General features: G+C 49.3%; 1 protein-coding gene across 2 annotated transcripts; it reads left to right on the forward strand.

Annotated features, from left to right (window-relative positions):
* Positions 1-546: 546 nt before the first annotated feature.
* DFFA (DNA fragmentation factor subunit alpha) lies at positions 547-13,176 on the forward strand. 2 transcript variants are annotated; one of them, XM_010364161.2, is made up of 6 exons: positions 547-801; positions 3,825-3,986; positions 7,007-7,149; positions 10,407-10,596; positions 10,814-10,965; positions 12,319-13,176. In XM_010364161.2, the coding sequence occupies exons 1-6, from the start codon at positions 666-668 to the stop codon at positions 12,529-12,531; spliced, it is 996 nt and encodes a 331-aa protein (XP_010362463.1). In that variant the 5' UTR covers positions 547-665; the 3' UTR covers positions 12,532-13,176. The 2 variants fall into 2 exon arrangements, with proteins under 2 accessions (XP_010362463.1, XP_030797563.1); XM_030941703.1 differs by having other exon boundaries at positions 619-801; positions 6,919-7,149.
* The last annotated feature ends 1,062 nt before the right edge of the window (positions 13,177-14,238 follow it).

Below are 14,238 nucleotides of genomic sequence, written 5' to 3' on the forward strand. Positions count from 1 at the left end.
ATTCTTTTATCTTAGATGTTAATTTTTCAGGAAGAAAAAAACAAACTTTTCCATAGTAGCAATATTAAAACAAAGATGAATATGTTGTCAAGAGGCATCTGAATAATCTCCAGCAGTGCCGAGGTTCGCATTTCCCCTTTCCTCTCCGATGCATTTGAGACTTTAATGTTTACTATGTTTATTTAAGCATTTTGTTCTGAGACCCCAAACTAATTTGCACAGTTGAAGCAGGAAATAGAATGAGTGGAAACATGCGGGTGTCTGTTATTAGCATCATGCATCTCATATGCGAATAGAAATGCTCTAAAAATTCAATACAGTATACAGGCATGTGCATCGTCATGCAAAATAAGTCTCCATTGGCCTTATTTTTGAACGCGCGAATGCAGCTCCTAAATACGAGGGAAAAACAACTCCTGGGCTGAATCGCGCGATAGAACGAAAGCGGCTCTAAACCCAGAGACTACAGTTTCCGGCATGCCTCGACGCCACATGTGATTAGCGGCAACTAGAACTACATCTCCCGGCGTGCCCTGGTCCCACGTGTGATTTGCTGCGGAGCGAACTACATCTCACCGCAGGCTGCGGAAGGGGGTCGAGTAGGAGGGCCGCCGCTCAGGCCTCCCACGGCTTCTGGAAGCCGGGCAGGTCCCACTTTGGAGAGGATGGAGGTGACCGGGGACGCCGGGGCACCAGAATCTGGCGATATCTGGACTCTAAAGCCGTGTCTGCTGCGCCGCAACCACAGCCGCGAACAGCACGGCGTGGCCGCCTCCTGCCTGGAAGACCTGAGGAGCAAGGGTTGGCTCGGGACCCCGGGCGAGGGGGTGGGGGAGCCAGGGCCAGGAGAGGACGTCCGGCGGTGGCGAGGCGGGGTCAGAAGAGGCGACTTGGGGATTCCTGTAGCTCGGGTGGAGCCTTGGGACAGAAATGGTCCAAGTGAGCTTAGCGATTTACAGATTTCAGGCGCTTGAGCGTAATTAATCTCGTGTGAGACTCCACAGTGGTGGGAAGAGAGCCAGGAAGCAAAATGCACATTAAGCCAGATTCGGCTTAGGTCTCTTGCCTGAAATCGCTTAGATGTTGGACCAAGCGGAGCCCATTGGGACCAAGGCAGGAGCCACGCCGGCACACTCAGGTGGTACAAGAACCCCCAGCTGAGCCCACGGCGGAGTGGGGAGGGGTTTCCACCTTCCGCTCTGGCAAGAACCTATGCGGGAAAGAGGGAGCTGCTACTGACCATTTCTGGAGGTCCAGACAAGGAACGTGAGTTGTAAGTGACGGAGCCGATGGAAGTTCCGAGCCCGGCTCCATAGCTTTACCAGCTGCTTGGCCTTGCAGTTAACCGTCTCTCAACCCTCAGTTTTCTCATCAGCAAACTGGGTATAATATTTACAGCCCTGCTTCAAAGGATTGTTGCTTCTCTCAAATAAGCTGATATATTTAAGTGACTTGCAAGTCTTATTAGCGGTAGCAACAAATTGCTTACCTAAAGAAGTTTGACAGGTTAAATGTGTGAGCCAGCCCCAGGCATGTAGTCACAGTGTGTGTCAGAGGGGACAGTTGCTTACTCTCAGTCACCAACAGAGATCATATGGAAATTTTCAGAGGCCCATGAACAGCGAATGCATTATAAATGCTTTGGTGACATGGATTTTGCATATAAGCATTTATGTATTTTTTTTCCTGACATTAGATTACTTTACTTCTAATTCCCCTTCAGTGCCTTGGCTGGATGTGCGTGGCACAGAGGCTCGTGTTCTCTGCAGCCCAGCCCATACATGCCTTACTGTTCTATTGGGTGGTAGACAACACCGCTGAAGGATATTTGTAGTCTCTTGGCTATTTCTGCTCACTCCAGTCTCGTTAGTATTTGAAGCATTGCTATCACTAAATGGGATAGCACAGACCGGTCCTGGAGAAAGCGTCTCGGCCAATGATAATATGAAAAGCTACTGATAGAAGCTCCACTTCTTTTATACTTTCCCATAGGTTAAAAAAGAATCTGCTAAGGAAGATACTGTAAAGAACAAAAAGCATTTTCTTTCTTTCTTTTTTTTTTTTTTTTTTTTTTTTTTTTTTTGAGACAGAGTCTCGCTCTGTCGCCCAGGCTGGAGGGCAGTGGCGGGATCTCAGCTCACTGCAAGCTCCGCCCCCAGGTTCACGCCATTCTCCTGCTCAGCCTCTAGAGTAGCTGGGACTACAGGCGCCCACCATCACGCCCGGCTAAGTTTTTGTATTTTTTTTAGTAGAGACGGGGTTTCACCGTGTTAGCCAGGATGGTCTCGATTTCCTGACCTCGTGATCTGCCCACCTCGGCCTCCCAAAGTGCTGGGATTACAGGCGCGAGCCACCGCGCCTGGTGTTTTTGGTGTATTTTTTGACATTCGTCACACGTAGAATTTAAGAAGACAACTGAGGGCCGGGTGTGGTGGCTCACGCCTGGAATCCCAGCACTTCAGGAGGCTGAGGCGGGCGGATCACGAGGTCAGGAAATTGAGACCATCCTGGCTAACATGAAGAAACCACGTCTCTACGAAAAACACAAAAAATTAGCCGGGCGTGGTGATGTGCGCCTGAAACCCCAGCTACTCAGGAGGCTCAGGCAGGAGAAAGGTGTGAACCCAGGAGGCGGAGCTTGCAGTGAGCGGAGATACACCACTGCACTCCAGCCTGGGCAACAGAGTGAGACTCCATCTCAATAATAAAAAAAAAGAGGACAACTGAATAAATGAATGAGAGACTGCTTGTTCGCAGGGAATCAGACCAGACTTTGGTTGTTCATTCCAGTAAAAACTCAAATGCGTACCATACGTGAGTGCAGAGTAGCTGGAGTAAACATACTTTCAGGAGCCAGACTTTGTGGGTTTAAGTCCCAGCTTTGGCACTTACGGCATGATCCTGGACAAGTTACTTAACCTCTCTGAGCCTTGGGTTCATCATCTATAAAACAGAACTAATAATAGTGCCTACTTTACAGGATTATTATGAGATTAAATACTATATATGAAAAGCACTTAGGCCAGACATGGTGGCTCACGCCTGTAATCCCAGCACTTTAGGAGGCCGAGGCAGGTAGATCATTAGGTTAGGAGTTCCACACCAGGCTGGCCAAGATGGTGAAACCCCGTCTCTACTAAAAATACAAAAATTAGCCAGGCACAGTGGCCAGCACCTGTAATCCCAGCTACTCAGGAGACTAAGGCAGAGAATTGCTTGAACCTGGGAGGCGGAGGTTGCAGTGAGCCAAGATTGTACCACTCTACTCCAGCCTGGGCGACAGAGTGAGACTAGTCTCAAAAAAAAGAAAAAAGAAAAGCACTTAGGGCTGGGTGCGTGGCTCACGCCTCTAATCCCAGCACTTTGGGAGGCCAAGGCAGGCAGATCACGAGGTCAGGAGTTTGAGACCAGCCCGGTCAACATAGTGAAACCACGTCTCTGCTAAAAATACAAAAATTAGCTGGACATGGTGGTGCACGCCTATAATCCCAACTACTCGGGAGGCTGAGACAGGAGAATCACTTGAACCTGGGAGGCAGAGGTTTCAGTGAGCCGAGATCACACCACTGCACTCCAGCCTGGTTAACAGAGTGAGACCCTGCTACAAAAAAAAAAAAAAGAAAGAAAAGAAAAGAAAAGAAAACTTAGAACAGAATCAGGCACAAGATGAGTGTTCTATTAGTGCTAGAAGTGATGATTGTTATTCTAGTTATTACCTACCAGGAGTTCTGCTCAGCTCTGGAGCCATACCTACTTGAGATGCAGGGACAGATATACTTTCCTTATGGTTATTTGTCATTTGCCAAATATTTTATTCTTTTCAGCCTGTGACATTCTGGCCATTGATAAGTCCCTGACACCAGTCACCCTGGTCCTGGCAGAGGATGGCACCATAGTGGATGATGACGATTACTTTCTGTGTCTACCTTCCAATACCAAGTTTGTGGCGTTGGCCAATAATGAGAAATGGGCATACAACAATTCAGGTGAGAAACTCTAGCCATATAGAAAACAGCCTATGCAGTACAGCATCCATCATGATTACTTTCACTACACAGTTGCCATTTGTCTGGCTTTTTTTTTTTTTTTTGAGACGGAGTCTCGCTCTGTCGCCCAGGCTGGAGTGCAGTGGCCAGATCTCAGCTCACTGCAAGCTCCGCCTCCCGGGTTTACGCCATTCTCCTGCCTCAACCTCCCGAGTAGCTGGGACTACAGGCGCCCGCTAGTTTTTTGTATTTTTTAGTAGAGACGGGGTTTCACCGTGTTAGCCAGGATGGTCTCGATCTCCTGACCTCGTGATCCGCCCGTCTTGGCCTCCCAAAGTGCTGGGATTACAGGCTTGAGCCACCGCTCCCGGCCATTTGTCTGGCTTTTTAAGCATTTGTTCAACAAACATTTACTGAGCATTTTCTATGTGCTAGACATGGTGCTGAGTCCTGGGGATAAAGATGAATGAGGCCAGGCATGGTGGGCAGGTCACCTGAGGTCAGAAGTTTGAGACCAGCCTGACCAACATGGCGAAAGCCCATCTCTACTGAAAATACAAAAACTAGCTGAGCATGGTGGCAGGCACCTGTAATCCTAGCTACTTGGGAGGCTGAGGCTGGAGAATTGCTTGAACCTGGGAGGTGGAGGTTGCAGTGAGCTGAGATGGTGCTGCTGCACTCCATCCTGGGCGACAGAGCAAGACTGTGTCTCAAAAAAAAATAGATGAATGAGACATGGGCCCAGTTCTCAACTAAGTCATGGACAGACAGTAACTAAAATGCAGCCTGGCAGGGAGCTCAGTGCTGCAGGCTGCAGTCCGGCTGTTTAGGTCTGGATCTTGGCTCTACCATTTACTAGCCAGGTGACCTTGTGCAAATTACATAACCTCTCAGTGCCTCGTTGACATCATAATTATAGAACCTGTCCCCTAAGATTGTTGTAAAGAAAATATAGTACATATCAAACCAGGGTTTCTCAATGATACTGTTGACATTTGGGGCTGGAGTTGTGAAGAGGATGCTTTTTGTATTGTAGGATGTTTAGCAGCATCCTAGATATTAGGAACTTCCCCCCACAACTATGATAACCAAGAATAAATAACTCCAGATATTGTCAGATGTCTCCTGGGGGGCAAAATCGCTCCCACTTGAGAACCACTGATATGAAGCGTTTAGATCTTACCTGGCGCATAGTTAAGGACTCAATAAATGTTACCTGTCACTGTCATCATCATCATCACAGGAGATATAAAGGGGACTAACATTGGTGACCAAGGATCAACAAGTGTCTTGAGGCCGGGCGCGGTGGCTCAAGCCTGTAATCCCAGCACTTTGGGAGGCCGAGACGGGCGGATCATGAGGTCAGGAGATCGAGACTATCCTGGCTAACACGGTGAAACCCCGTCTCTACTAAAAATACAAAAAATTAGCTGGGCGAGGTGGTGGGCGCCTGTAGTCCCAGCTACTCGGGAGGCTGAGGCAGGAGAATGGTGTAAACCCGGGAGGCGGAGCTTGCAGTGAGCTGAGTTCCCGCCATGGCACTCCAGCCTGGGTGACAGAGCGAGACTCCGTCTCAAAAAAAAAAAAAGTGTCTTGAGAGGGGATTACTTTTGGGGAGGGACTTAAAAAAACGTGTCTTGAAGTGTGCCACAAAATTGAGGAAAGTATCCTACAGCAGTGGCCCTACCAGCCACCTTTGTACTCAGGCCTAAGGGACAGCAATCGATGGCTACAGCTCCCCCAGTTAAAGAAGGGACCAGGCCAGGTGCGGTGGCTCAAGCCTGTAATCCCAGCACTTTGGGAGGCCGAGACGGGCGGATCATGAGGTCAGGAGATCGAGACCATCCTGGCTAACACAGTGAAACCCCATCTCTACTAAAACATACAAAAAATTAGCCGGGCATGGTGGCAGGCGCCTGTAGTCCCAGCTACTCGGGAGGCTGAGGCAGGAGAATGGTGTGAACCCGGGAGGTGGAGCTTGCAGTGAGCCAAGATCACACCACTGCACTCCAGTCTGGGCGACCGTCTCAGAAAAAAAAGGGCAGGCACGGTGGCTCACGCCTGTAATCCCAGCACTTTGGGAGGCCGAGGCGGGCGGATCACCTTAGGTCATGAGTTCAAGACCAGCCTGACCAACATGGAGAAACCCCATCTCTACTAAAAATACAAAATTAGCCGGGCATGGTAGCACATGCCTATAATCTCAGCTACTCGGGAGGCTGAAGCAGGAGAATCGCTTGAACCCAGTAGGCGGAGGTTGTGGTAAGCCGAGATCGCGCCATTGCACTCCAGCCTGGGCAACAGGAGTGAAACTCTGTCCCAAAAAAAAAGAAGGGACCAAGCACCAGAGAAATGCTGGCAAAAATGACTGTTTTTGTTTACGAAAACAGGACACACCTGATGCACAGAAACCAAAAGGAGAAGTGTGATGGGATTCTGTGTATGTGTGACCATACATTGGGTTTAAATGGCTTCTTTCTATGGAAGAATACAGAGCCATTGCACACAGAAATAAAGATGAAAGAGGGTCAGGCACAATGGCTCACACCTGTAATCCCAGCACTTTGGGAGACCGAAGCAGGCGGATCACTTGAAATCAGGAGTTTGAGACCAGCATGGCCAACATGGAGAAACTCCGTCTCTACTAAAAATACCAGAATTAGCTGGGCATGGTGGTGGGCACCTGTAATCCCAGCTACTTGGAAGGCTGAGGCAGGAGAATCGCTTGAACCCAGGAGGTGGAGGTTGCAGTGAGCCAAGATCGTGCCACTGCACTCCAGCCTGGGCAACAGAGTGAGCCTGTCTCAAAAAAAAAAAAAAAAAAAAAAAAAAAAAAGATGAAAGAAGAGGGAAAATCAAGGTCCTAGATGGAGATTGGCCCTCCTGTGAATCCTTGAGATAAGATGCTTCTTTCCCATTGAAATTAATCTAGATCCTCAAGAGGTCTGCGTGTGCTTGGAGAGGAGGTGAAAACAGCACTTCAGGTTGTTCTGTGACTAGCATTTTCTCCCATGTGTCAGATGGAGGTACAGCTTGGATTTCCCAAGAGTCCTTTGATGTAGATGAAACAGACCGGGGAGCAGGGCTGAAGTGGAAGAATGTGGCCAGGCAGCTGAAAGAAGATCTGTCTAGCATCATCCTCCTATCAGAGGAAGACCTCCAGGTAAGCCTCCTCTACAATCTGCTGCAATGCTCATCTGGCCTCTGTCCCCCGCCCAGCACCTTCTTAGCTTCCATACTTGCCATAACAATTTCTTTGTTTTAATCTTGATTTTTAAATAATTCTTAAATTACAACTAAGATTTTACATCTTTTCATTCTCACCTAGATTGATTTTTCAACCCTCATCACGAAGCAGAATTACCTGCGGATTTTTTTTCTTTTTTTTTTTTTTTGAGACACGGTCTTACTCTGTCGCCCAGGCTGGAGTGCAGTGGTGCAATCTCAGCTCACTGCAACCTCCACCTTCCGGGTTCAAGTGATTCTCATCATCCCGGGTAGCTGGAATTACAGGTGCACACCAACACGCCCAGCTAATTTTGATATTTTTAGTAGAGATGGGGTTTCATCATGTTGGCCAGGCTGGTCTTCAACTCCTCATCTCAAGTGATCCACCTGCCTCAGCCTCCTAAACTGCTGGGATTACAAGCATGAGCCACCATGCCTGGCCAAATTTTTTTTTTTTAATGCAAATGCCTGGGATCCACCCTAAACCTAGTTAGGTGGACGCTGGGGTCAGGGATGCCCTGCTAGAGAATGTAGCATTGTAGTAGCTGGCTTCACATCCCAGCGCTATCACCACGACTTTGAGCCAGCAGCTTAGCTTCTCTCCTTGTGTTTTCTCTCTAGTAAGACTGGGATAGGCCGGGCGCGGTGGCTTACACCTGTAATCTCAGCACTTTGGGAGGTCGAGGTGGGCGGATCACGAGGTCAGGAGATCAAGACCATGCTGGCTAACACAGTGAAACCCCGTCTCTACTAAAAATACAAAAAATTAGCCGGGCGTGGTGGCGGGCACCTATAGTCCCAGCTACTCAGGAGGCTGAGGCAGGAGAATAGCATGGCCCCAGGAGGCAGAGCTTGCAGTGAGCTGAGATTGCACCACTGCACTCCAGCCCGGGTGACAGAGTGAGACTCCGTCTCAAAAAAAAAAAAAAAAGAAAGAAACAAGATCGGGATAAAAAAAGTATGTTTTCCTTCAAAGAAAATTTCTCTTTGAGACAGGGTCTTGCTCTGTCACCCAGTGCAGTGGCATGATCATAGCTCACTGCATCCTCGACCTCCTGGCCTCAAGCCATCCTCCCACCTCAGACTCTCGGGTAGCTGAGGCTGTAGGTTTCAACCACCAAACTGGGCTGTTTTTTCTTTTCATTTTTGTAGGCCAGGTGCAGTGGCTCATACCTGTAATCCTAGCACTTTGGGAGGCCAAGGTGAGCAGATTGCCTGAGTTCAGGAGTTGGATGTGGTAAAACCCAACTCTACAAAAATTAGCTGGGTGTGGTGGCGTGTGCCTGTAGTTCCAGCTACTCAGGAAACTGAGGTGGGAGGATCACTTGAGCCCAGGTGGTCAAGGCTTCAGTGAGCCATGACTATACCACACCAACCTGGGCAACAGAGCAAGACTCTCAAAGAAAAAAATAGTAAGGCCCAGCACGGTGGCTCACACCTATAATCCCAGAACTTTAGGAGGCCAAGGTAGGCAGATCACGACGTCAAAAGATCAAGATCATCCTGGCAAACATGGTGCCAAAAGATCAAGACTATTCTGGCAAACATGGTGAAACCCTGTCTTTACTAAAAATAGAGCCAGACGCAGTGGCTCATGCCTGTAATCCCAGCACTTTGGGAGGCCGAGGTAGGTGGATCATAAGGTCAGGAGTTCAAGAGCAACCTGGCCAAGATGGTGAAACCCAGTCTCTACTAAAAATATAAAAATTAGCCAGGCATGGTGGCGAGCACCTGTAATCCCAGCTACTCGGGAGGCTGAGGCAGGAGAATCACTTGACCTGGGAGGCGGAGGTAGCAGTGAGCAGAGATCACACCACTGCCTTTTAGCCTGGGAGACAGAGCAAGACTCCATCTCAAAAAACAAAAACATACAAAACTTAGCTGGGTGTGGTGGCGTGTGCCTGTAGTCCCAGCTACTCGGGAGGCTGAGGCAAGAGAATAGTTTGAACCCAGAGGCGGAGGTTGCAGTGAGCTGAGATCACATCATTGCACTCCAGCCTGGTGACAGAGCAAGACTCCATCTCAAAAAAATTAATTAATTAATTTTTTATAGAGATGAGGTCTTCACATGTTGCCTAGGCTGGTCTTGAACTGGGCTCAGGCAATCCTCCCACCTTGGCCTCCCAAAGTGCTGGGATTATTGACATGAGCCTCTGCGCTTGGCCCCAAAAATGTTGATTGAGCCCCATCCTGTGCCTGTCATGGTTCTATGCACTGGGCGTGCAGCGGCGAACAAGCCACACAGTCCCTGCTCTAATGGTGCTTGTATTCTGATGAAGGGAGGCAGAAAACAACAGGAAAGCATATCAGACGGTGGTATGCGGAGAGTAATGGGGGCTACTCTAGATTGGAACATGGAGGAAGTCCTCTTTGAGGAAATGATATCTTGGTGTTGTTTTACTTTGGTTTGGTTTGGTTTGAGACAGGGTCTAGCTCTGTTATCCAGGCCGGAGTGCAGTAGTGTGATCTCAGCTCACTGCAACCTCTGCCTGCTGGGCTCAAGCAATCCTCCCACCTCAGCCTCCCAAGTAGCTGGGACCACAAGCGTACTCTACCATGCCCGGCTAATTTTTATATTTTTGGTAAAGGCAGGGTTTCAACATGTTGCCCAGGCTGGTCTTAAACTCCTGGGCTCAAGCAATCCTCCTGCCTCAGCCTACCAGAGTGCTGGGATTATAGGTGTAAGCCACTACACCTGACCCTTCTTCCCAATTTTAACACTAGAAGAAAATTGGAAAAATCACATGCTTTTCTCTTGACTCTGAGCCAACCATCATAGTAAGTAACTTTGGGAAATGGATTCAGTGAGTTCTGAAATGGATGTATTTGAGAGGTAGAACACCATGTTTAGAAAGTCCTTGTAGGCCGGGCACGGTGGCTCACACCTGTAATCCTAGCACTTTGGGAGGCCAAGGTGGGTGGATCACCTGAGGTCAGGAGTTTGAGACCAGCCTGGCCAACATGGCAAAACCCCGACTTCACTAAAAATACAAAAATTAGCTGGGCTTGGTGGCACACACCTGTAATCCCAGCTACTAGGAAGGCTGAGGCAGGAAAATTGCTTGAACCCGGGAGGCGGAGGTTGCAGTGAGCCAAGATCGCGCCATCTCCCTCCAGCCTGGGCAACAGAGCAGACTCATCTCAAAAACAAGAAAGTCCTTGTAGATTTCTCAGCGTCTGTTTGTTTTTTAGATGCTTGTTGACGCTCCCTGCGCAGACCTGGCTCAGGAACTACGCCAGAGTTGTGCCACCGTCCAGCAGCTGCAGCACACACTCCAACAAGTGCTTGACCAAAGAGAGGAAGTGCGTCAGTCCAAGCAGCTCCTGCAGCTGTACCTCGAGGCTTTGGAGAAAGAGGGCAGCCTCTTGTCAAAGCAGGAAGGTAGGACTCTCTGCAGGCAGAGTTACTCTGAGAATTCAGGATGGAGGCGTCCCTCGGGAGGACACTATTTGTGATGCAGCCAGAGCCACTGAAGCCACAGCTGCTGGGATGCGGGAAGGGCACGTTTCTCTCTTGCCCAGCCAATTATTGTGGCGAGTTGGTCATGTGGCTGCATGGTCACACCACATCTGATCTCTGTCTCCTGTCTCCTTTTTAGAGTCCAAAGCTGCCTTGGGTGAGGAGGCAGATGCAGTAGACACGGGTATCAGCAGAGAGACCTCCTCGGACGTCACGCTGGCGAGCCACATCCTTACTGCACTGAGGGAGAAGCCGGCTCCAGAGCTGAGCTTATCTAGTCAGGATTTGGAGGTGGGCGGAAACCAGGGTCACTGAGCTACAGAGAAGGACATGCCCTGGGATGTAGTATTACCGTGCAGAGACGTGTGGACCCTTTTGTTCACCTCTGCGGACTGTGAATCCTAGCTGCCAATTTGCCTATTCTATGCCCCAGCATTTGCAAAAACCTCATTAGTCTAAATCAAAATAGCTTTAAAGAAAAATGCATACACTTTTCAGATCATCCGACAGACTCTGGTCCAAGGTTGGTAATGAAATGACTGCTTCTGACAGGGAGGAATAGCGGGGCCCGGTCTTCTGAGGTGGCTTCTGGTTCTTTCCATGGTTAAAGAAGATCCATAGTCCATCCTGAGGTCTGTCAATGTCACAGGAAAAGGCAAACTTGAGGGATCGTCGCCTGCTGGCTAAGAACAGGGAACTAAAAGCTTGAGGAAGGGGACCCGCCAGGGTGGGTGCTACTTCTGATTCTTTGTCCTTGTCCCTGTCACAAGTACCTCCCTATTGTAGATAGAAGGGAAGGAAGCGGTTGACTTGAGCTCGGTTAAATTTCCTGAAGGTGGAGGACCTTAGAGTTGCTCCAAGTAAACTTTCCAAGGACTGCTTCCTGTTGGTGTTGTAAGAAAAGGCCCATGCTTGGCCAGGCACAGTGGCTCACGCCTATTAATGCCAGCACTTTAGGAGGCCGAGGCAGGTGGATCACCTGAGGTCAGGAGTTCGAGAACAGCCTGACCAACATGGTGAAACCCCGTCTTTACTAAAAATACAAATATTAGCCTGGCGTGGTGGCAGGAGCTGGGGCAAGAGAATCACTTGAACCCAGGAGGTAGAGATTGTGGTGAGCCAAGATCGCACCACTGCACTCCAGCCTGGGTGACAAGAGTGAAAACTCATCTTAAAAAAGCCCATGACAGCCGGGCGCGGTGGCTCACGCCTGTAATCCCAACACTTTGGGAGGCCGAGACGGGTGGATCATGAGGTCAGGAGATCGAGACCATCCTGGCGAACATAGTGAGACCCTGTCTCTACTAGAAAAAATACAAAAAAATTAGCCAGGCATGGTGGCCAGTGCCTGTAGTCCCAGCTACTTGGGAGGCTGAGGCAGGAGAATGGCATGAACCCGGAAGGCAGAGCTTGCAGTGAGCGGAAATTGCACCACTCTACTCCAGCCTGGGTAACAGAGTGAGACTCTGTCTAAAAAAAAAAAAAAGCTCATGGCAATTGATGGTAAAGGAAACCCGGCATTTCAGTGTAAAGAGGTAACATAAACAGATACTGCCTCATCGCACTCCCCAAAAGAGAGTCAGGAGAGCAGCAGGAGAGGTGCACAGAAGGCCCAGTTCTCAGGGGTTCTTATTCTTGCTACAGTTGGTTACCAGGGAAGACCCCAAAGCACTGGCTGTTACTTTGAACTGGGACGTAAGGAAGACGGAGACTGTTCAAGAGGCCTGTGAGCGGGAGCTCGCCCTGCGCCTGCAGCAGATACAGAGCTTGCATTCCCTCCGGAGCATCGCGGCAAGGAAGGCCTCACCACCTGGAGAACGTCAGAATCCTAAGCGAGCCAAACAGGATCCCACATAGCAGCAGCAGGAAGTGTGCCAAGGAAGCTCTGTGGCGTTGTTATTGGTAGACACCCTCAGCCTCATCATTTGACTACCTATGTACTACTCTACCCCCTGCCTTAGAGCACCTTCCAGAAAAGCTATTCCAAGTCTCAACATATGCCCTTCCACCAATTTTTTTTTTTTTTTTTTTTTTTTTAGCCCCACCAGCTTCAGGACTTCTGCCAATTTTCAGTGATATAGCTGCATCAACAATATCCCACCTCCTCTAATTACATATTATGTTCTCTGTTCAAAAGTAATTGGCAGTGATTGGCCAGGCACGGTGACTCACCCCTGTAATCCCAACACTTTGGGAAGTGGAGGCTGGCAGGTTCACGAGGTCAGGAGATAGAGACCATCCTGGCTAACATGGTGAAACCCCATCTCTACTAAACATACAAAAAAATTAGCCTGGCATGGTGGTGGGCGCCTGTAGTCCCAGCTACTCGGGAGGCTGAGGCAGGAGGATGGGAGGCGGAGCTTGCAGTGAGCTGAGATTGTACCACTGCACTCCAGCCTGGATGATAAAGCGAGGCTCCAGCTCACAAAAAAAAAAAAAAAAAAGTAATTGGCGGTGACTATGGGCGCACACGTAACATTTAGCCCTGCCCCATATGGAACAGTTAAAAAAAAAGTCCGGGCCTAGCACGGTGGCTCACGCTTGTAAGCCCAGCACTTTGGGAGGCCGAGGTGGGCGGATCACGAGGTCAGGAGATCGAGACCATTCTGGCTAACACAGTGAAACCCGTCTCTACTAAAAGTACAAGAAATTAGCCAGGCTTGGTGGCAGGAGCCTGTAGTCCCAGCTACTCGGGAGGCTGAGGCAGGAGAGTCCCTTGAACCAGGAGGCAGAGCTTGCAGTGAGCCGAGATTACGCCACTGCACTCCAGCCTGGTGACAGAGTGACACTCCATCTCCAAAAAAAAAAAAAAAAGGCCAGGCACCATAGTGCCTCACACCTTTAATCCTAGCACTTTGGAGGCTGATGTGGGCGAATCATCTGAGGTCAGGAGTTCGAGACCAACCTGGCCAATGTGGTGAAACCCCAGCTACTTGGGAGGCAGAGGTTGCAGTGAGCTGAGAGTGTGTCACTGCACTGCAGCCTGGGCAACAGAGTGAGGCTCCGTATCTCAAAAAAAAAAGTTTTGTTTTGTTTTTTTGAGATGGAGTCTCACTCTGTGACCTAGTCTGGAGTGCAGTGATGCACTCTCAGCTCACTGCAACCTCCACCTCCCAGGTTCAAGCGATTCTCCTGTTTCCGCCTCCCAAGTAGCTGGGATTACAGGCGTGCGCCACCATGCCCGGCTAATTTTTGTATTTTTAGTAAGGACAGGGTTTTGCTACATTGGCCAGGCTGGTCTCAAACTCCTGACCTCAGGTGATCCACCCGCCTCAGCCTCCCAAAGTGCTGAGATTACAGGCGTAAGCCACCGCCCCTGGCCCAGAAAAAAAAAAAAAAAAAAAACATTTTAATAAAGTAATTGTCAGTTTAGGCAACATAGCAAGACTCTCTCTCTACAAAAAAAATTTTAAGTTAGCCAGGCATAGTCCTAGCTACTCAGGCTGAGGTAAGAGGATCGCTTGAGCCCAGGAGTTGAAGGCTGCAGTGTGAGCTCTGATTATGCCACCACACTCCAGCCTGGATGATAGAGTAAGACCCTACTTTTCTTTTTTTTAAAAAGGT

Source organism: Rhinopithecus roxellana, chromosome 12 (assembly GCF_007565055.1).
Source record: "Rhinopithecus roxellana isolate Shanxi Qingling chromosome 12, ASM756505v1, whole genome shotgun sequence".
In the NCBI taxonomy this organism is placed as follows: domain Eukaryota; kingdom Metazoa; phylum Chordata; class Mammalia; order Primates; family Cercopithecidae; genus Rhinopithecus; species Rhinopithecus roxellana.

Excerpts from the sequence above, each read along its gene's own strand:
- DFFA (XM_010364161.2), top strand. The coding sequence starts at position 666 with ATGGAGGTGACCGGGGACGCCGGGGCACCAGAATCTGGCGATATCTGG. Across the intron at positions 3,987-7,006 it reads ATGGGCATACAACAATTCAG|ATGGAGGTACAGCTTGGATT; the intron begins GTGAGAAACTCT and ends CCCATGTGTCAG. Across the intron at positions 10,966-12,318 it reads TATCTAGTCAGGATTTGGAG|TTGGTTACCAGGGAAGACCC; the intron begins GTGGGCGGAAAC and ends TTCTTGCTACAG.